The 22,940-nt window shown below is 42.6% G+C and overlaps 1 protein-coding gene across 1 annotated transcript in view; it reads left to right on the forward strand.

Moving 5' to 3' along the window:
* The first annotated feature begins 11,572 nt into the window (after positions 1 to 11,572).
* Positions 11,573 to 22,940, forward strand: part of ERN1 (endoplasmic reticulum to nucleus signaling 1) — a 47,217-nt gene continuing 35,849 nt past the window's right edge. Inside the window, exons 1-2 of the mRNA XM_017517860.1 lie at positions 11,573 to 11,576; positions 11,839 to 11,846. Coding sequence (XP_017373349.1) covers positions 11,843 to 11,846 — 4 coding nt within the window. The 5' untranslated portion in view covers positions 11,573 to 11,576; positions 11,839 to 11,842. The remainder of the gene's footprint in view (positions 11,577 to 11,838; positions 11,847 to 22,940) is intronic.

Here is a 22,940-nt window from a genome sequence, read left to right on the forward strand (position 1 = left end):
AGCGAAACTCCGTCTCAAAAAAAAAAAAAATTAAATAAATAAATAAATAAATAAGAAGTAAAGAAGAAAGGGATCAAAGAGAGGAAAGGTATTCTGCTCAAAGGATATGTTTATAGCTTTGCTGTGGTTATCCACTAAGTGCATTAGTTAAAGAAGCACGTTTTACCTTTTCTTTTTTGCTTCTGTTTAGACTTCATGTTTAAATGGCTCTAGGCTTTTCTATTAATAGCTCTGGCTGGTTGGTCTTTATGAAGACATGCTGCACTAAATTTGTTCTCATGATTAGAATCTTGTAATCATAATTACAAGAAGGTATCTTTTCAACACTTCAAATTACTCATTTGTTTTTATAGAGGCTGAAATAATTGAGGGCTGTAAGACTTGACATTCATCCAAGTTAACCACTTTATTGGGTTGTTATGGTGAGGGGAATAAAGACGGAGCTTGTTTCTTACTTAACCTGCCATGTGTCCGTGTTATGATCTGATCTTCCTGGTGGTAACTAACAGAGTTAAGCCCTACAGCTGGGAAATTGTATTTGATTTCCAAAGTAATCTTCCCAGATAAAGCCATGCAAATCCCAGGATTTGGGACTTTCAGAGTCATCTATATTATTTAATCTGTCTGGTAATAATTCTCATTTGGCCCAAGGTTTGGGTCTGAACAGCATTGTTCTCTTTTGTCGCTACTCTGTGAGTCATTACTTTCATGAGCACAGCCAATGTTTTTCCTTCCTTAATAAAGTTGTTCCAAAACAGTATTCTAGATGGAAAAATATTGGCATATGTTAGAAGATCACATATTGTCTTGTGAATTCAGCAATAAAGCTCATTACCGTCCACAGATGATGACAGCTGGGGTACCACAGGCCATCCTGCCCCACCTGCCTAGGCCCTGCTTGGATCAGCAGGAACTTTAAGCAGCCCGAAGACCAGCTCTCAGGAGTGTGTGGCCACAGGAAGACTGTAGAGTATTATATTACAGCCTCCAAGAACATCATCTGTACTGTCTCTCCATCATATTTAAGCCATTTAATGTTTTTAAAATGAAAACAGAGTCTTTTAAACTTCAGGATTTTCTAATTTGTCCGAAGATGAAAATCAACAAGTTACACAGGAATTGAGAGAAACACTTTGGCTGTTGAATGTTAGGGCATGTCTTTCAGCTTCAGTGTTCCCAAGCAGGGCATCTTCACCTTGAACCACTTCATTCTGCCTTGCTTTCCCCTGCATGTAATGCTTTAAGTTGATTTTTTTTCCCAATTCTTCGTTTCTGCAACTAACATTGTCTGTATCCAACAAAACTGTGTCCTATCTGTCTGTTACTTAGACAAACATAGGAATTAACCTGTTTTCTCCTGTAACTGAGAGCTGAAAGAATTTGCCTCTTTTTCACTCAGTTTAATGTGTATTTAGAGAACCTAGAATGTGAGAGATCCTGTATAGCAGCTGTCCTCAACCTTTTAGGCACCAGGGACCAGTTTCATGGAAGGCAGTTTTTCCATGGACTGAGGGAGTGGGGGCAAGGAATGGTTTTGGGATGATTCAAGTGCATTACATTTATTGTACACTTTATTTCTATTATTATTATTACATTGTAATGTAGAATGAACTAATTGTACAACTCACCATAATGTAGAATCAGTGGGAGCCCTGAGCTTGTTTTCCTGCAACTAGATGGTCCCGTCTGGGGTTGATGGGAAACATTGACAGATCATCAGGCATTAGATTCTCATAAGAAATATGCCACATACATTACTCGCCTGTGTAGTATACAACAGGGTTCATACTCCTATGAAAATCTATTGCCACCACTGATCTGACAGGAGGTGGAGCTTAGGCAGTAATGCGAGTGATGAGGAACGGCTGTAAATACAGATGAAGCTTCGCTTGCCCACCCACTGCTCACCTCTTGCTCTTGCTGTATGGCCTGTTTCCTAACAGATCACGGACCGGTCCACAGAGCAGTATGGGTCCACAGCCTGGGGGCTGGGGACCCCTGTTGTATAGGACACCAAAATGAAAAAGGCAGGCCTTGTCCTCAAGAAGTCCATAGTCTAAACTCATGGTGAAAATATAAGAACACAGGACTTAAACATAGCCAAGTTCTGTAACCACTCACAAGAGGGACCAACGATGTGCTGTGAGCCCACATCCATTTGGAGGGCAAGAGGCTCTCTGAAGTGGGGTGTCGGAGGTGAGCCCTGGAGGGTGAACTGAGTTCAGTTGGGAATGAGGCCTGGAAAAAAGCAAAGGAGGCAGCAGGTCTAGGGTGCAGGAGCTGATCCCGTTTAGCAGGAGGTTAGCAGCGTTTCCAGGTAGAGGGAGAGGATTACAAGGGGATATTGAGTCTTACTGGAGCATTTAGGCATTAATATCTGACTGAACAGGAAATTGGGAGCTATTAACATGATTGAACAGGTGAGTGACTCAACAGGTGCTCACTTTTAGATGAATCCAGCAGCTGCGTGTGGGATGACTAGAGACAGGAAGACGACCTGAAAAGTGGGGAGGGATTGGAAGGGTGAGAGGCAACGAGAAATAGAATCAGTAGAATTCAGTGACTGATTTGGGAGGAGGAGTTACGAGACACTTTTTAAAGGAAGAATTAGAGAAATCCAATTCAGGTCTAATAATTTCTTTTCTTTTTCTCTTTTCTTTTCCTTTTTTTTTTTTTTTTTTTTCTGTGGTGGTTTGGCAGTTGCTTTTGTTCCTCAGCCAAACGTATTGTAGTTTCCAGAAATGTAGGTTTCTTACACCATAGTGGCAAATTATACCTAATAGAGAAAATGAGTTTTGTTTTCTGGAACTAATTTGGGTTGTGACATTTTACTTTAGGGGCTTCTAAGCAGTGATTTTGTAACTGTAGCAACATCACAGTCTGTCTTTCTCTATAATTTCACCAGTGAATAGGGTTGAATACATTTCATCTTTGCACTTTTAGACCAAATGCAAACTGAGAATGTTGCTATCACGTTTTGTTTTAGATTAGCTTGCTTTCACCTGTTGGAGTTTAAAGAACTTTCTTTAGTATTTCTGGGACTGGTTTAGGGCTTCTTGAGCTCACCTTGAAATACTAGTTAATGCTGATTTTTGACACTTGAATCCCCATCAAATTACAGATTATTTTTTAGCAACCCTGCTCCATTTTCTCCTGTCTCCTTTCCAATAGTAGGCATAAAGGGTAGGGTCAAGTTAGAACCGTTCTTTACTAATCATAAAAATATGCAATATGACTGCTCTCTTAGCCAACTGGCCCCAGACTCCTGAGATGTCCCTTGAGTGGATGTTCAGATAAATGATAAAACTCTCCAGATATTATTCTAGGTCCTGAGGGACAGCAAGTGAACAAAACAGGACATAGTACTGGAGATTTCTTAGGATGGAAGAGTCAGAACAAAGTTATTTGAAATTTGAAGACAATTTTATTCTTACATGAATGTCTCTTTCTAAACATATACCTCTTGCCACAGTTCCTCCTTGTGCCAACAGAATCATGGCCAAGCAGTCTAGAAAATAGAGAAAATAGAATGATGCTCTGCTACGTCCCCCTTGATGCACAGGTGGTCACCGAGCCCTGTCATGTAGACTAGGAAGGACCCTGCAAATCTGACTGCTCCTTTCTGGCCCCCTTGCTGGTGCCTTAGCCAGGCTCTTGGCATTCATTTCCTAGATGAATGCAACGGTCTCCTGAGCACCATCCATGCCCCCCACCTTAACCCTCTCATTCACTCGTCACACTGCCCTCAGACACACCCTCCAAAAAGACCAGTTGGACCCAGCTGTGACCCTACCCGCTGAAATACTCTTGGTGTTGTCTTTAGTGGTGGCGTCCTGCCTGCGCTGGTGTGTGTGGTGTGTTACCCGTGAGTGATGGGGAAAGGAAAATAGGGAGTATGAGCATCATCCATGATGGGTTGGCCATTTCAACAGCTGGCCCTTCACCACTGCTAGTTTGAGACATGCTGCTCCACAGGGTCAGGTCTAAGCTTCTTAGTGCATGTGTGAGGCTATTTGTGGTCTCTCGCCCACACCCCCAATTCCCTGGGCTCCCTCCGCTCCCTGGCAGGTGCCCTACTGGCAGCCATATAACTCCTTACCAGGCCTTGGAGACCTTTGGCCTTTGCTCATGCTTCCTTTCCACCAGCAGCCTACAATGTTGGACATGCTCATGTTCATCTGTGAAGACCCCTTCCCAGGCTACCTCGCTGGTTTCTCAAGCAGGGTGGGCCCCTTCCTTGTCTGGGTTCTGGAGGTGCTTTGCTGCACCCTCTGTTGTGGCACTTCTGGCTTGTGTTGTAGATTTTTGTTCTCATTTGCTTCCTAGTGGATTTCTACCACCTTGCTGGGGCTCTGGGCAGCCAGGATGCTCAGTAAGTGTCTGAGGCACCTGATGCTGACTTGGGTCCCAGAACTCTTCTGCCTGGACGTCTTCTGGGAGTCCTGAGAAACAGATGGGGCTTGCCTGCCTTCTCAGGATGAATCATTTGTTGCTTGTATCATAGTCATGACAGTTTCCAGTTCTAGTTTCTGATCTTGGGTTTTGCATGGCTCTTGGCAGTTAGTTTTTCTGTTCTGTGCTTTAGGCAGTGTGTGTGTTACTCTGGAAGAGTTGGAGATCGGTCTTTAGAAGTGCAATGGAAACAGTTGGAGGGGAAATTGTGAAAAGTGATGATGTTTTGCTCATAGGTCTAACCTGTTTTATCTCAAAGACTTTTCTAGGCTTACAATATGCATCATCTACCTTTCTACCTCATTGCTTAAGAATAAGAAAGTTGTTTCTTTCCTCTCCGTTGTTGTGAAGGATTGAAAATTAAGTTTTATGAAAGGAGCTGTGAGAGAAGCCTGTTTTTGCTTTCGAGCATCTTGAAAATGTGTTGGTTCTTTCTTTTTTTTTGTATTTTACTTTTAAACATAGAAGGTTTAAAACATACCCAAATGTAGAAATATTATATAAAGAACCCCCATATACCCATCACTCAACTTTGACAGGGACCGGCTCTATCTAGCCTTGTTCATCTGTACCCCCACTCACTTTCCTCCCTTATTTTTGGGACTCCCTTCAAAGTAATGCATCTCTCATTTCGGATGGCTCCTCTTAGCAGCTGCCACACATGTAGTGTAGATCTCAGCTCCAATGGGTCGCCTTTGTAGCGTTGGTTGGTGTGTGTTTGAATGTGGTTGTGATTGTTGAAGTACATGAATAAAGTGCCTTATTTTGGCTGTGACTTAGTCCCTGTCCCTTGGTTCACCTTTGAGTGTCTGGTTTGATGGCACCTCTTCACTCAGGAATGAATTCTGTGAAGTTCTGGCATCCTGAGAGGTACTTGGACATAGTCTGTAGTGTTGAATTGTCTTCAGTGCCTTCATGATTGATTATAATGTTCAGTGTATGTTTTTCAGCCTGAGTTACTTCTGCCAAGATGGAGATAAATTGTTGTACTGGCCCGAGCATAGAAAGTCAACACCAAGACAAAAGGATGCCAAATTGCAGGGTCTTTATTGCCGGCAGCCACGGAGGACGTGTGTCTCTCCAACCCATGGCCTCGAAAGGAGGGTGTCAAGACCCTTTATACCCATAAAATTCACCTTGGGAGTGAGGGTGAGGGGCAGGGGTGGGGGTGAGGGGCTTCAGACATTCCAAGGGCTAGTGGATTCTGTAAATCACCTTCTGGGTGGGGATGAGGGTGAGGGGGTTCCGGACATTCCAGTGGTTTCCTGGGCAAAGATAGGGTGAGGGGCTCCGGACACTCAGAGGGCCAGGGGACTTTTGACATTCTGATTGTTACTTAAGTGGTTCACAACAGCCAAGATTAGCATTTGTTTACACATTGTCTGGGTAGGGTGGAAATCACAGTCCTTAATTACTTATTCACATTTGGGTTATAGAGAGCAGAGGTATGGTTGAGGTATGCAGTTTTATGGGGCTTTTACCGTGTCACATTCCCCCCTTGTTTTAGTTACAGGAATTAAATTATTGATTCCTCCAACAGGTTAGTATTGTTTGTTGGTTTTAAGGGCTCATATCGAGACCTTAATATCATTAGTCTATGTTTTTGGTGTACCCTGATATAGCGGAGATAGTTTTACAACCGCAATGGGGGCAAAAGAATTTATTTAAGTCTCCACAGTTCCATCTTTTTTTTGGGGGGGGTGGATTTTACCATGTCACAAAATGAGAACACAGTAGAATTCAACTGCCTTTAGTATGGGCAGTTTTCTGGATTACTCGGTCATTTCTACATGATCATCTTTGTCAAATGTAATATTTCATGACTTACAGAGGTTACCTCTGAAGAAAACTTGTTACATCCTTTTCCAGTTCTGATGAGATTAGAATTTGAGGAGCCTTTGATTAGATGCCTTTAAAAAAAATGCTTTTCTCATGAAAACTGAACTGTAAAGAATGTCTGAGACTTTCTCTCTTACAATTTAGACCTAACAGCTTTAATGGGAGTTTATGACTTAGGTTAATGAAGTGCTTTTTCTCTGGAGGGAAGGAATGGGCTGCCATTGAGGAGAAGTATTCCCTAATTGGGTCACTCGAATGAATGAAACATATTTGGGAGACTGAAGGTTTGAGTTAAGGGAGGGTGAATGACTTTGTTTCTGCCAGTAATTTTTTTTTTAAATAAGAAAACAGAACCTTAAGCACATGCTTGAGAAAATAGCAGTTGTTTACCTCATTCAGGCTATGCCTTTCTAGTTTCACTGCTACCTGTCAGCCAGGGTTAAAATCTCATCATCTTTAACTCATTCCTTTCTCTCACTCTGTTTATCTGGACAGGGCTCAGGTTTTGCTGACACTCTTCCATCCTGTCTGCCAAGGTGGAGATAAATGAGAACACAGTAGAATTCAGCAGCCTTAACAGAGAACCCAGCTGAAACGGTTCTGACTCCCCTCCCCTGTCCTCCCTCCTCCCGAGCTCAGGTCTGTCTGGGGCTGCTGCAGCACCTTTGTGACTCCTTCTCCCTTTTTCCTTCATTTTGTGCCCCAATGCCCACCTGTCTAACTTGCCTTCAGAGGACTCATACAGGTTGAATATCCCTTATCTAAAATGATTGGGACCTGAAGTGTTTCTGATTTTGGATTCTTTCAGGTTTGGAATATTTGCATTATATTTACCAGTTGAACATTTCAAATTGGAAAATCTGAAATCTAAAATGTTCCAGTGAGGATTTCCTTTGTGCATCATGTTGGTGTTCAGGGTTCAGATTTTGGAACATTTCAGATTTTGGATTTTCGGGTTTGGGATGCTCACCCCGTATCACATTTCTCTTTTTCTCAGAAGCTTCCAATTGGACCATAGTGCCCAACATTCCATATCACAAAGTTTTCAAGGCTTTCTTCCCCATGGCATCACTGCCTGCAGTCCAGCCTCATTTGTGTTGTTTCTCAGGAGGAACACGTTACACTTCCTAAGCCTGTGTCCTCCGTCCTGCGAACACAGTGATGGTGTTTCACTCATGTTGTCTTGTCATCTCTGTGCTCGGGGCCGACTGCTTTTATGGGGGTTTTCTGCTCGAGTATTCTGGCTCCACCTAGGAAAGCCTGTGGTGCATGCCCCACGTTCTAGCAGTTCATTATGTATTGTTCATATATATTAGCTTCGTAATTCAAGCCATAAGCTCCTTTCTTTATCCTGCATGGCACTTAACAGAGAATCCAGCTGGAGTAGATGTGTGACAGTTGTTTCTGAGATGTGCTTGGTACATCTCAACAGAAAATTACTAGTAGTTGGACTACTTTACTGATAAAGCCCTCTTCCTCCTGGCGGAGTAATGGGGGAGCGTGCACGTAGAGGATTACACAGACTATACAGCGCTTGAGACTTCATCTCTGCTTGTTGGTTCTTAAAAACCTTTCAAATGGGCCAACCCAGAATATTTAAAATCACTGCTAGATGTACACTTAGAAGGGACTGGTTTGGAGACTTTCAACTGTGTGGCAATATTTTTTTGTTTGTTTTGAGATGGAGTCTTGCACTGTTGCCTGGGCTGGGGTGCAATGGCACCATCTCAGTTCACTGCAACCTCCGCCTCCCAGGTTCATGCATTTCTCCTGTCTCAGCCTCCTGAGTAGCTGGGATTATAGGTGCCTACCACCACACCTAGCTAATTTTTTGTATTTTTAGTACAGACAGGGTTTCACTGTCTTGGCCAGACTTTGGTCTTGAACTCCTGGCCTCGTGATCCACCTGCATCGGCCTCCCAAAGTGCTGGTCATATCTTAGTTGTATAGGAGAGAGAGTTGTACAGCATTGATTTTCAATGCTGCACTGGGGGGGGGTCAGAAAGGTGGTCAGATGGGGTCAGAAAGAACAAGGTGGAGGAGGGCAGTAAAGCCAGGGGTCATCTAGATTCTACCGGTAAAGCAGTATGTTCCAAAAATACCTGTGCTCATCTGAGAAAGAGAAGAGAATGATCTTGCGAGGCTCCTTGAGCCCCAGTCAAGTGAGCAACCTGTTCTTGTGGCTTCTGTAATCAAAGGGATCTTATTTCTTCCTACATGGAAGGAAGTCTGCCTAGAGCTACTTCCGGGGAGAAACCATCAATCCCAAAGTCTGGTTTGAAACAATTATTTAAATTTTCGTTAATTTAGTACAAGATATTTTTCTGTTTAGCTGACTTATCACCCCATGTTTTCCCCATGGCCTCACCAATTCTGCCAAGCCTGCATTTAGGGAAGCCTGGGATGGTCCTGACAGGGTCCTTCATGCTCTTAACGTGGGTTTCCCTTCAGTCCCTCTGTGCCCTGTGCAACTGGAAGAGCAGGCTCGCCAGAGTTATGCCGCAGGTGATAGCAGGAGGAACAGCCCATTCTCTCCAACCTGTTGCAGATGTATGCCTTAAATAGCTTCTGTTTTTAGCGTCTTTTTTTTCTTTTAACTTTTCATTTTATAAAAACTTTATACAGACCCCAAAGTAAGGAGGGTAGTAGCATGAAACCATGTACCCAGCATCCAGCTTCAATAATGATCAACACGTGGTAATCCCCGTCCCCCTTCCTTCCATTATTCTGAAGCAAATGCTATATCATTCCACCCATAAATTTAAATAATCTTTAAATGTGAGTGAAGAAACAGTACTATGCCTGGGCTGTTTTTAGCTTTTATAATGTAGGCTTCTGTGTGGAAAAATCGTTTTCACTAGGAAAAACTTATTTGAATGATTGTATATGCAATATTGAATATCTTAAATTATTGATTTCCTTTCATTCTACAGACAGTATTGCCTCCTACATATGAGGGGAGCAAAGACCCAGGCAGCAGTGACCCAGGAGTCTGCACTCTGATTATTCATTGAACTCTGCAGTAAGCTTTCTGAACTTTGTGTATATTTCACAATAAACAAAATACATGATCCCTGCCCCTAAAGGGCTTAAAATTCAGTCCAACCTCCAGGTATTTGAGAACCAGAGAAGCCACATGCCATTGAGTACCTGTCCTTGAGAACGTTATAAGTGCATCATAAGTGTATACTAAGTGCAGTGGACAGTCAGTTTCTGACTTCCCAGAGAAAGGTGCATTTGAACAGACCCTAAGGGCCAAGCAGACTTAGGTTGATAGAGATGGAACAGATGATGGAAAACACAGAGAGGAACATCAGAAGGTGTGGGGTGAGTTTGGGGAAGAGGTGTCATCAAGAGAGAATTATGGAGAAGAATTGGGCCCTGGTTTTGGAGGGCCATGAACGCCTTGGCCTGTGGTTCCCAAATCATTTGCTAAGGTGCTCTGGGGTGCTGTAGTGAACTATCTGGGGCACTGCAGCTTGGGACAGGGTTTTGAAACAGTGATCATCGATATGTGTCAAACACCATGCTTGAGGGAGTTTATAGTTTCAACGTTAAGTTGTGCTGCCTTCCTTTCATTGATGTTCCATCATTGTAAAGCTGAGTTTTGGGCGATTGCTGTGATAAAATTCAAACAACACACGAAAATCACTGCGGAATGGTAACAAGACAGCAGCGTCCAATCTTCTTACAGGGTTTGGAAGCTGTGCAGCACCCAACAGGTATAACCCATCCCATTAGTAAGTAATCATGGTTAAGAACAAAATAAAATGTTTTCTTCCAATCTATATGTATTTTTCCCCCACATGGCTTCTAAGTTACTAGGCCCTAAGTACTTATGATTTGTTTGGTCCTGACTACTTAATAAATGGAACTATTAGGTATTTCTTCTGGCCTAAAATTGAAGAAATTACTGAGACACTAAGGGTGCTATGAGCCTAGAAAGTTTGAGAAACTCTGACTTGAGCCACAGAAATAAAAGGTATTCAGTTGGCAGAGGGGTGTCACTGTCAGATTTCACGTGGGGGAACAAATTTGCCTTCTCCAGGCTGTCTTAGGCAGTGGATGGAGTGTGTATCTGAGAGGCAGAGACTCCAAGACATGGAGCTGGTTAGGAGACTGTGGTGTAGACCAGTGAGAAGTGGTGACTCCCTAATTTTGGCAGTGATAAAGGAGGTGAAAAGGAGGACATAGATTTTAAGAAGTATTTAGTAGATTGAATCTTAGAAAACTCAGAATTTTCAATGAATTGAATGGGAGGGAGAATTAAGGAAAGGGCAGCAGCAAGGGCAGCCCTGAGTTTCTAGATTGTGTGGCTGGGTGGAAGTGACGCACCAGCCACTCTGGGGAATGTGAAATGAGGAGCGGGTCCTGGGGGTGTGGCCTTGGGCTGTGACACCCATAGCAGTTGCAAGTGGGACTAGGTCAGGTAGTACAAGGGAGAACATTGTCAGATGCCATGCGGAGGATTTGCAAGTGTTGGTTTTGGTCACGGGAATGTGGCAGTGGTTGTTCTGATCTTATTCTGAGGGTAGGGGCCAGAGGGCAGTGATAGAGGAAGATAAGAAGGCAGGAAGGTGGAGCAGTGTAGTTTCCCTTCATGGCTCAGTCACCCAGCTTGGTTAAAAAAGCAAATTCCCTGTCTCTACCTACAAAGCTAGCTTCTTGGGGGAAGAACCTAGGAATCAACATTCTAAAAATTCCATAGGAATCTCTCATGCATTGCTGGTGGAAATATAAAACAGTACCATCCGTTTTACAGACTGTTTGTCAGTTTCTTGTCGAATGTAAACAATATGATGCAGCCAATCCCCCTTAAGTGTTTTAAGAAATGAAAATAGGTCCAGGTGCGGTGGCTCATGCCTATAATCCCAGCACTTAGGGAAGCTAAGGCAGGTGAATCACAAGGTCTGGATTTCAAGACCAGCCTGACCAATGTGGTGAAACCCTGTCTCTACTAAAAATACAGAAATTAGCCAGGTGTGGTGGCACGCACCTATGGTCCCAGCTACTTGGGAGGCTGAGGCAGGAGAATCACTTGAACCCAGAAGGCAGAGGTTGCAGTGAGCTGAGATCATGCCACTGTACTTCAGCCTGGGCAACAGAGCAAGAATCTGTCTCAAAAAAAAAAAAAAAGAAAATAGGTCCAAATAAAGACTTGTACACAAATGTTCATAGCAGCTTTATTCACACTGGCCAAAAAAATAGAAGCAACTCAAATGTCCATTAGCAGGTAACTGGTAAACACACTATAGTAAATTATTAAATTATTACAATGGAATACTGTACAGTGATTTAAAAAAAAAAGAAAAGAAAAAGAGCAAACTATGATATACAGAACAATGTGGACGGATTTCCAAGGCATCATGTGAAAGAAAGAGGCCAGGCACAAAAGAGTACCTACAGTGTGGTCATTTGTGAAATTTTAGAACAAACAAAATGAACTGGTGCTTATCTGGAGCAGAATTTGCAAATATTGAATCCAAAGGGATATGAAAAAATGTTTTAGTATGATAGAAATATTCTGTATCTTGATGGTGAAGATAGTTACATGGGTGTGTGTTTTTCTAGATTCATTGAACTATAAACTTGAAATGGATGCATTTTGGAGGAAAAGGAGAGTCTTTACAGAAGAGCAGGCAGAGCCAAGAGCTTTTTATGTTTATAGGCAAATGAGGAGTTGAAGATCCTTGGAGATAGGATCTAGATGTGAGCGTGAAAAATCTTGAGTATGAAGGCGAAAGCATTGTCCCTTTATAGAGATGTGAAGGGAAGGGTGGAGCTGGGTAAATGTAGAAGGTGAAGGGTAGGAAGTTTCAGAGAGCTCACTCAATCTCCCTTAATTTCCCCTGTGCCGCAGAAGACAGAGTCATTTGTGGAGAGAAAGGGAGCTTGAGGCAGTGGGTGGTTTGAAATGCCAGCTACAGGGGTGAGAACAGAAGTCAGCCAGGAAGTAGATAAATGAATCTCCTAGTGGCAGGGGCCTAGCTGGCCACACCATGGGATACCATGTATGATGGCATCTCCACAAATGATCGCAGTGTGTTCCATAGCACTGCTCAGAAGCCTGGGTGGAGGAACAGGGAGTGCTATGGAGATCCTGGATTCAGGGTGAGTAGAGTGTACCTGCTGGATTATTAGAAGCAATCAACAATGGATTTCCAGGCTGGGCAAGAGTGGAAGTAGGAAGGAAACTGCTGTAGTTTGAATATTTGACCCTCCAAACCTCATGTTGAAATTTGATTCCCAGTGATGGAGGTGAGGCCTAATGGGAGGTGTTTGGGTCCTGGGGGTGAATACCTCATGAATGGCTTGACACTTTCCTTGCTGTAGTGAGTGAGTCCTCACCCTGTTAGTTCCTATGAGAGCTGGTTGTTAAAAAGAGCCTGGCACCTTTTCCCCTCTCTCTTGCTACTTGTCTTGCCCTGTGATCTCTGTACATGCCGGCTCCCCTTTGCTTTCTGCCACTAGTGGAAGCAACTAGAAGCCCTCATCAGGGGCAGATGCTGGTGTCATGCTTCTTGTACAGCCTTCAGAACCATGAGCCAAATAAACCACTTTTCTTTATAAATTACCCAGCCTCAGGTATTCCTTTACAGGAACACAAACAGATTAAGACAGGAGATGACACTTAATTGCTGCATTCAACAATATATTGGTTACCACCTGTGTGTCAGGAATTGTTTTAGATCCCTGGGAAGATACAGACAACAAAAAAATAAATCCCAACCCTCAGTGGCCAGAGTCAGGCATTAAGTAAGCAATAAAATATACAGAACTATAGAGGCCGTAAGTGACATGGAGAAAAATTAAGCAGGGAAGAGGGGTCAGAAATCCTGGGCAGTAGGGGGTGATCATGGAAGACCTCTCCGAGATGGCAACAGTTGATCAAAGACCTAGGCAGAGGAATAGCCAGTGCAAAGGTCCTGAGGCAGGGGCAGGCTTAGCAGTGCTTGTTGAATACTTGGAGGCTGGCATGGCTGGAATGGAGTATGTGGGAAATAGTGGGAGATTGTTAGAGGGTGGCAGGTTGAAAGGGAGGGACTGCTTGGGATTTATGAGCCACCGTGTAAACACTGGCCTTCACTGAGTGAGATGGGGAACCACCAAAGGATTCTGAGTGACAGAGAAGCTTAATCTGATTTATGCCTTTCAAAGGATCACACTTCTCAATGTCAAGGCACTGACTTAAAGTCTCTACAAACATTTAATCCACATAGAGATGCCTCATGAGGCTGATGTTACCTCTATTTTTTTTTCCTTACTGATGAGGAAATTGAGGCTCTTCAAGCTTAAGTAACTTTGCCAAGGTTACTCAGCTGGTGATTGTAGAGCTAGGATTTACGCCTTGGTTTATCTGATTCCAAAGGCCGCACAGATTAGGAGAGGAGGGAAGGCTTGAGAGACAAAGGGTTCCAATGGTGTTGAAGGGAAATGGGAACAGGACACACAACTACGATTGGCATCAAAATAGATTGGCTGGGTGTGGTGGCTCACGCCTGTAATCCCAACACTTTGGGAGGCTGAGGCAGGTGGATCACAAGGTCAGGAGTTCAAGACCAGCCTGGCCAAGACGGTGAAACCCCATCTCTACTAAAAATATAAAAATTAGCTGGGTGCGGTGGCAGTCACCTCTGATCCCAGCTACTCGGGAGGCTGAGGCAGGAGAATTACTTGAACCCGGGTGGCAGAGGTTGCAGTGAGCTGAGATGGTGCCATTGTACTCTAGCCTGGGCAACAGAGTGAGACTGTGTCTCAAAAAAAAAAAAAAAAAAGAAAAAGAAAAGAAATAGACCACAGAGTTTGGCAACCGATGGCATATGTTAGGGAGAAATAGACGTCAACAGTGTTGTTTGAGTCATGGCTGTCTTCTAGAATGGTGCTACCATCAACAAAATAGGCTAGTCAGAAGTAGAAGCTAGTCTGGGGCAAAAGACAGAGGGCATGACTTGGGCAAGCAGAGACTGAGGCACTGGTGGGAAGTAGTGGACGTGTCCAGTTGATCCAGAGAGAGGATGCAGGAGAGGGGAGCCTAGAACCCCACTGTGGTCAGGGTGGAAGTTACAGAGATCCATGTGCTCTCTGAGTGAGAAGAAAGGCTGAAGGGAGAACCTGGCAACGTTCTTCCCTGTGTGGAGGAAGGAGTGGGGACAATAATTTACTGCTTTGGGGGACAGAAATCTTTAAAACTTTACGCTTATGAACTTGAACAAAGGAAAGATGTGGATGTCTGTTTTTTCATTTGTCTGAGCTTGAAGAGGAGATTTATATTTGCACAATATCCTAGCAATGAGCATCTTTGGACCTCATCCAGGATGTCAGTTTCTGCAGGTGTAAAGCTTGTGCCATTCCAGGGCTCAGCTGGACACACGATGGGGGCCAGGGAGTGCAGTGGAGGCCAGAGGCTGCTCCCAGGGGATCAGTGAGCAGGTTTGTTTCTTCCCTGTGTTAATCCCTGGAGATCAAACCTTGATTTCAGCTATATTTTCTCATGTCTCTACCTTTACCAAATAACCTTACCTTTACCTTACGTAACAGCCACTTTTTATACTTAGGAGGTAACTCCCCCCTAACTTTTTTTTTTTTTTTCCTGAAAGTAAAACAACTGGTGAGATTGGCTTTTATTCTTATCAGGCCCCATATAGAGAGTGGCTTATTTTACAGCAGTATTTGTTTACATCCCTACAGGTAGGACAGTGTTTCTTTTCACGTGGCTGAAAACTTTTTTTTTTAAACAAGAATCTTGCCTGATAACAGTTCTCATTATTAAATCAAAACTACTTTTTCATGTTGCTCTTTCATTGCACATTTTCAGATAACACTTTTTGTTTTTATTTTTGCTGACTTTCCAAAGATTTTTCTCTTTAGCCTTTTTTAATATGAAAAAATTTAAGCATAAATACAGAATAGTAAAATGACTCCCTGGTGTTCTCATTTCTCATCTTTAACTGTTATCAACAGCCTGCCACTTTTTGTTTTATCTCTCCCCCATCCAACCATATAATTATTTTCTGTAGTATTTTAAAGCAAATCTTGAATTCAGATGATTCCTAAAAACATTTACAGAATTAAGTCATTGTTACATTTCAGAAGCCAAGCAGCAGATTGCTTGCCTCTGTCAGAACTGTCTTAATAATTGTGTTTTTACCTGGCCCACATCTTTGAAGAGGCTTATTCCAGGTGCTTATTTTACTGAGTGGATGGGAAATGCTAAAACAACCATAAGGTCCTCTTACTGGAGTTTACCTTCTCCTAAGCCTAGAAAAAAATCACAGTCCTTAAACACTGATATAGTTGTCCCAGGAATCTTCCCTTGTCTCCTACCGATGTGCTGAATCTTCATTGGAACCTTCCTGGTACAGGGCACATCTTGGGATGTGAGGCCTCAGTGTCAGGTGACCAGTGGATAAGTTATGGAAAACCAGGAACATCTGCATCTGAAGATGAGTCTGTGAAACTGAGCAAACACTGTACAACAAAGATCAGGTTATGAACAAGAATTTAAATCATGTTGGTCTTCATGTCTTGTTTCTGGTGAATTGCTGTAATTTGGCTGTGTCTTCTTAGTCTGCATTTGTCTGTGATTCCTTTAAGTGGCTGAAACAAACAAAAAAGATGCCATTTTACTGCCATGTTTTCTTAGGAATATGGTATTCTTGCTCTTCTTGGCTTGCATGGCTTCAGGCCTGCATTAAAGTAGCTGGGTTATAATTGCACCTTGACCACTTTGTTTCAGTAGGATGAGTGTGGTGTGCCTTTATTTCCTGTCTCTTGCATCAGTCTGTTTGTGAGAGTGTACCGAGAGGTGATTAATGGGAAAGATAAACATATGCTTACTGACTGAAAGTTCTTCCTGTTTCCTAAAGTGTTTTTGGTTTAGTGAATTGTTTGTTTGCTGCCCACAGACCACATATGGTATGTGTACCTCTGTTGTTGTGAATACCATATGCCTTTGTGTAGGAGCTGGGCTTTAAAGCAAAGTCAACATATGATAAGGCTTGAAAGACTTTCCTTCATCCAATAATTGGATGGATTGGGCAGCTGCCCATCACCATAAGCAGAGCCTACAGAGTCTGGAATTCTGCATACAAAATCATATGAGAATACTTGCTGTTCTTGCCCCCAGAGCTTAAGTTGTATATGGCAAGGCTGTGGGGTTTTTGCTAGAAATACCTCATCGCTGTGAGTCTCCTGCCTGCGGACTTTTAGATCTGTCACTACACAGTGCTGCTGTGCCAGTGTTCATGCCCTCTCCCTGCCACCACCATCTGCCCCTGGAATCAGGATCTTTCTCTTGCTTTGTGCCCAGGAGAATCTAGGGAGGGAGGAATTCCGCCATTAATTGCTGCAAATATAAAATTGACTTTGAGGGAAAAAAAACATGTACTCAATTTAAAAAGTAATGCCTGCTCTTGCAGAAATTTTAAGATATAGAATTGGGGGGAGAGTTGCATTTCCAGCAAGGATAAGTTACAATTAGCGTTTCTGATCTTTCCACCTAGTTAGGTGCATTGAAGCCTTTCCCCATAGTTGCATTAATACTCTTTGTACAATGTTATCTTTTCTCCTGAACATAATAGCATAAGTTTGTATATGTCTTAAACTTTATTATCCCTCTTAGAAGCCTTAATTTTTTGCCAGGTGGATATTCTATAACTTAACCATATTATTGGTTAGATCATTTGTAGTGCTGCCACAAGCATCTATGTACAAAAAGCATTTTTATACTTTATATTATCTTTAAATTAGATTTTATAGAAATGCAATGAGTGGGACAAAGGGAATGAACAATTGAAGCCTCCAGGATTATGCTGCTCCAAAGAGGTGTGTCCATTTACTATCTAATCAAAGTCAGTTCTTAAACCAGTTTTACTTTTCCTAATGGGAATATGTAGAGCTATTCCAGGCATCTGACAAGGTAATGATTTAGGTTTTAGAAGTCCTTGAGGTGTCAGATAGTGATGCTCTGACCCCTTGTTTACTGTGGGTGGTGACTGATTCTTCCTTCTGCATCCATCCTCCAAGTTATATGCAAGTTTCTTGAAAGCAGTTCTGTTCTGGTCTTAGTTCTCTATCCAGTCTCAGTGACTATCCAAGTGCTTATATTTGCATCATGTTACATATATTTTCTAGAAGATATGCACCATGATGCAAATGTGCATATAACCTTCACGTACACTATCCCATGCTGGTTAACAAGGGGGAAAAAGTTATTACCAGTACAACTTGACCTGGTCCTGGGAAGCCTCTGGGAATTGGGACATTTTGGGGTGTGTCTGATGATGCCTTTGTTGTTCTTTTGCACAGATCCAGTCCTGCAGGTCCCAACACATGTGGAAGAGTAAGTTTTCTGATTTGCTCAGTACTTCCCTTTAATTCAGTCTTCTTCATTCAGTCAATATTTATGAGGCCAATTGCTGGGAGTCCATATATGTATGAGTTTAAGGAATAACAAGAGTGAGTGACATATAAAGTCTTACAGGTGCTATGATGAAAGCCTGTGTTGGGGAAGAAGTGGTCAGTTTCCTGGGGGAGAAGGGTAGTGGTTTTAAAAAGGCTTATTTGAGATGAAACTTAAGTTGAGCTTTGAACTTAAACTTCCAAAGTCCTCAGGAGGACTGGACCTCTTCCTCTTCGCTGTGTCATATTATAGAGAAAAAAGGTGAATGTGACCTGCTGCCAGAGAGCGTGTATTAGAGTAAAAGTGGGATAGCACCTGTAAGAGCCTTAAATGATGGCACATCCTAAGTAAAGGAACAATTCAGCCAGGGGATTCTGAGGGACTGTAGTTATCTTTAGCAGATTAACTTGACAAAAGACCATTTCACATCTGCTTCAAGGGAAGCTACTGACAGAGGGACCTTGATCTGTCCCCTTAGCGGGTTCTCTCTGATGTCAGCCTATTAGAGTCTGCTTTTATTGCCTCCAGTTAAACAGAAAATGTCTCTAGAAAACTAAAAGCAGATTTGTTCTGCCTGTTTACGTACCATGCCATGCTATTAAATATTAATGGCTGAAGTTCTATATACAGTTGATGTAGAAATTGAAAAGTGGACTTGCTAGGTTCTTTTCACGTATTTTGCCTTCATCCAGAGTGCTTTGACCAAATTATGATTTGTCTTCTATGGTTTTGCATGATTTTTCCTTTCAGGCCACTTTTCTCCACTTGAGGATAGTATATAAAACACCATATATGGTATATAAAATAGCATAGGGATATTTTATTTATCTATGGCTGAAGTGAGAGAGGGTAATGAGTGGAACTGCCTTACATACTCACTTATACACCCACACACAACCATCCCCCACTCTCTATTACCCCATCATGGCTTTGCGTGGCTTTGATATGTTGTTCTATGCCCTCGGCTGTAATTTATCTCTGATATTTATTATTTAATCTCCAGGCCTGCCTTTCTCCCAGATCCTAATGATGGCAGCCTGTATACACTTGGAGGCAAGAATAATGAAGGCCTGACAGTGAGTAAATTTAGCTTCTTTTTGTACTCCAGGGGTTCTAGATCAGCAGTCTGTAAGTGTGTCTGCACAGTGTCTTACCGTGTCTCCTGCCTAGGAGCTTTTAAAAACAATCTCTGGGGATTCTGATTCAGGTGGTCTAGAGTGGAGCCTGGGCATCAGTCTTTTCAGAGAGATTCCTAAATGAGCTTTTAAATGTGGTGCCAGAGTTCAGAAACACGAATGCAGACTGGCAGGTTCTCATGGCCCAGATCACACACTGGAGGATCTAATATTAGGAACAGGGTTTGCTCTAAATGGTGACTCTCACCTTAGGAGGGAGGGATATAGTTTGAAATGCTGTCTCCACCTGCCCCCTGAGGACTCCTTAGGAGAGTCATGTGATATTCCAACCTCATCATTTGAGAATCTAAACCAGTGGTTTTCAGCATTAGTTATCCATTGTAATAACCTAGAATTCTAAAGCACAGTATTGGAACCTTGAACACAGGGCCCAATCACAGAAGGTCTCGATTTAATAGATTTAAGTCATCAGGACTTTTTTTTGTTTGTTTTGTTTTTGTTTTTGTTTTATTCTTCATCAGGACTTTTTAAAAGCTCCCCAGATAATAGAAACAGGCCCACACATGTGTTCACCTGATTTATGACACTGCAGTGTCCTTCCTTCCTTCCTTCCTTCCTTCCTTCCTTCCTTCCTTCCTTCCTTCCTTCCCTCCCTCCCTCCCTCCCTCCCTCCCTCCCTCCTTCCTTCCTTCCTTCCTTCCTTCTTTCTTTCTTTCTTCTTTATTTTATTTTTTTTAGAGATGGGGTCTCACTTTGTCACCCAGGCTGGAGTGCAGTGGCATAATCTTGGCTCATTGCAGCCTCCACCTCCCAGGCCCAACTGAGCCTCCCACCTTAGCTTCCTGAGTAGCTGGGAGGTGCACATCACCATGCCCAGTTAATGTTTTGTATTTTTTATAGAAATGGGGTTTCATCATGTTGCCTAGGCTAGTCTCCAACTCCTGGGCTCAAGCGATCCACCAGCCTCAGCCTCCCAAAGTTCTGGAATTACAGGCGTGAGCCACCACCACCCAGCTTACAATGTTTTTTCAATAAATGGTGAAAAAGAAATTGGGATATCCAATAGGAATAAAAATCTTAACTCCTACCCCCAACAACATATACAAAATCAGGTCCAGATAGATCACACATCTAAATGTGAAATGCAAAACAATAAAGCTTTAAGAAAAAAAGTAGTGGAACATCTTCATGACCTTGAGTAAGTAGAGATTTCTTAAATAGGATATTTAAAAAAAACACTAATTATAAATTTAGGAAAAAATTAATACATTGATTATATTAAAATTAAGAACCTTTCCTCATTAAGAGAAGAGGCCACAAAGTTTTTGTAGTATACACATCCAACAAAAGATATTCAGAATATGTGAAGAAATCCTATGGAACATTAAAAAAAGACAGCCCAATGAAAGAGTAGCAGAAGAGAATATCCAAATGGCTATAAACATATGAGAAGATGTTCCATTTTATTAGTCATTAGGAAATGCAAATTAAAGCCAAAGTGCCATCCTGCTGCTCACCAGAATGGCCAAAACAAGGAAAGTAGAAAAAGAAAATGTGTTGGTGCTGTGGAGCAACTGGGACTCTCACCTGCTGCTGGTGGAAGTGCAGGTTGATACAAGTGGTTTGGAAAACTGGCAGTAAGTACTAAAGTCCTCAGGACCCAGTCATGCCCTCCTAGGCTACAGACCCAACAGAAATGCATGTTTGTTCACCAATAGACGTGTGCCCAAATGTATAGCAGGACCATTTATAATAAGCAGAAGGCAGCCAAATAACATAAACAGTGGAGTGGAAAAGTAAACTCTAGAAGAGACGTGCACGGTGATGAGGACCAACAGTCTGTGACGACACACCATGGATGACTTGCAAGCACGATGCTGAGCAAAACATGACAGACACAAAAGGCCACACTCTGCCATTCATTTATATAAAGCCAAAAGCAGGAAAAACGAGTCTCTGCTGTTTTGAAGTTAGGGTAATAGTTACCCTGGAGAGTTATGGCTAGAAGAGGGGAGAAAAGGTAGAGGGAGGCTTCTGTTTCTTCACCTGAATGCTGGTTACGTGGATATGTTCACTTTGTGAAAATTCAGTGAACTGCATGATGATGGGTGCTTTTCTGTTTACGGATTATGCATCAGTAGAAAGTTTTTAAAGCTCCTGAGTAATTCTCATGTGCAACCAAGGATGAGAATCACTGGTCTAGACTACAAGTGGATTGTGGGCTTTAACTTGAGCATTTTAAAATTATTTTATGAATGCCCGTGACCAAAACAGAGTGGAGGTAAGCTTGTGTAGAGCTGTGTGTATTTCACCTTCAATGCTGCTCTCCACTGGTTTCTCTCCACATCTCTGTAGTCCCCATTTCTTTTCTTTTCTTTCTTTTTTTTTTTGAAACAGAGTTTCGCTATTGTTGCCCAGGCTGGAGTGCAATGGCACGATCAGCTGGGACTACAGGTGCACACCACCATGCCCAGCTAATTTTTGTATTTTTAGTAGAGACGAGGTTTCACCATGTTGACTAGGATGGTCTCGTTCTCTTGACCTCGTGTCGTGATCCACCCTCCTCAGCCTCCCAAAGTGCTGGGATTACAGGCGTGAGCCACCACATCCAGCCGTAGTCCCCATTTCTTAAGCAATTTGTTTGCCAGAAACTGGGGTGAGTGAGTTGTATAAGTTATCTCATTTGAATCTGTCAGCAGCCCTGTGAGTGTCGGTCCCACAAGGCTGAGTCTTCCAGTGTTGGAGTTGGTTCTTAAAGAGGGTGCCTGTCATCACTCCCTTGTGCTCTTGCGGTTTAGCAGCTCCAGAAACAGTGTTTCCCAAGGTTGTGCCTTGAATCAGGAGACCCGTGGCAGTGCTCAGCAGAGACCACAGGACTCAAGAAGACTGGAAGATCTGCAACACCTTTCTGATTCTCAGAAACATGTGGCAAAACCCAGTCATTGCAGCCTCTCTGCAGCATTTTTCCTCCTTTGAGGCTTGGTTTGAATGTTGGGATGATGGGAAAAGCCAAGTTATTTTAGTATTCAAAGCTCTGCTTATTAAAGCTAGAGAGAAATCTTTTCTTTCTTGGAGAAAAAGGTTACCATGTAGTAGAAGCCTGGCATTTCTATAAAAGCAGGTATCTACAGAACAATTTCAAGAACACAGAATGTTCTAAAAATAAAGTATAGTGAAACGAACATTAACCAAAAGAACTCGTCAGATGTCAGCTGTAGACTCAGAAGAATCAGTTTTATGATGAAATGCAGTTGAAACATTTGGATTCCTTCGAGTTTCTTTTCCTGGCACCTACCTTAACTTCCTCTTTAAAACCAACAGCCTCAATTTTTCTTGTTTTTCAATAGTGAGTTATTTACTGAAGAAAACGTCAGAATTCTTTACCACCTCAAACTCTTGTGTTGCCCATGTAATGGTGACTTCTTTTCCTCGAAGCTTGAGCTTGGCACCAGGGTTGCATCCCTTCAGCATGAATGTCATGGCTCCCTCCATGGGACTCGACAAAGCACTGTCATTCTACTCAGTCTAGCCAGCTCTGGCTCTGTATTTCAAGCCAGTACAATTCTTTCTCCCACCCTTAGAATTTCAAAGAATAAGTAACTGTCCATATTTGTGTAAATCTTTTCAGAAATGGTTTGTGTCACCCTGGGAAGCACTCTGGACAGTAGACCTTGGGGGGCCTCCACACGTGGGGTCAAGTAAAGAAGTCAGTGTTTATGGAGCTCAGGAACCTGGGAGCCCCAGGCTTTTCAAAATAGACATGGAAAATTAGCCAGGCATAGTGGCACATGCCTGAATCCCAGCTACTCGGGAGGTGGAGGTGGGAGAATCGCTTGAACTCAGGAGGCAGAGGTTGCAGTGAACCAAGATCACACCACTGCACTCCAGCCTCGGTGACAGAGTGAGACCCTGTCTCAAAAAAAATAAGTATAAAAACTAGATGTGGAAGCATAGGGTGGCCCCTTCTCATTGGTATTCAGTTAGGAAAACTCCCATCTGCAAAGTGCTTCTCTCTTTTTAGCAGAATTAGGTAACAGAAACAGACCGCCTGTTAAAATTATAATAATTGCACAAGACTTGGTTAACTTTTTTCCTTTTTTTTTTTTTTTTTT

The sequence above is a fragment of the Cebus imitator genome, unplaced genomic scaffold (assembly GCF_001604975.1).
Source record: "Cebus imitator isolate Cc_AM_T3 unplaced genomic scaffold, Cebus_imitator-1.0 Scaffold650, whole genome shotgun sequence".
Classification (NCBI taxonomy): Eukaryota; Metazoa; Chordata; class Mammalia; order Primates; family Cebidae; genus Cebus; species Cebus imitator.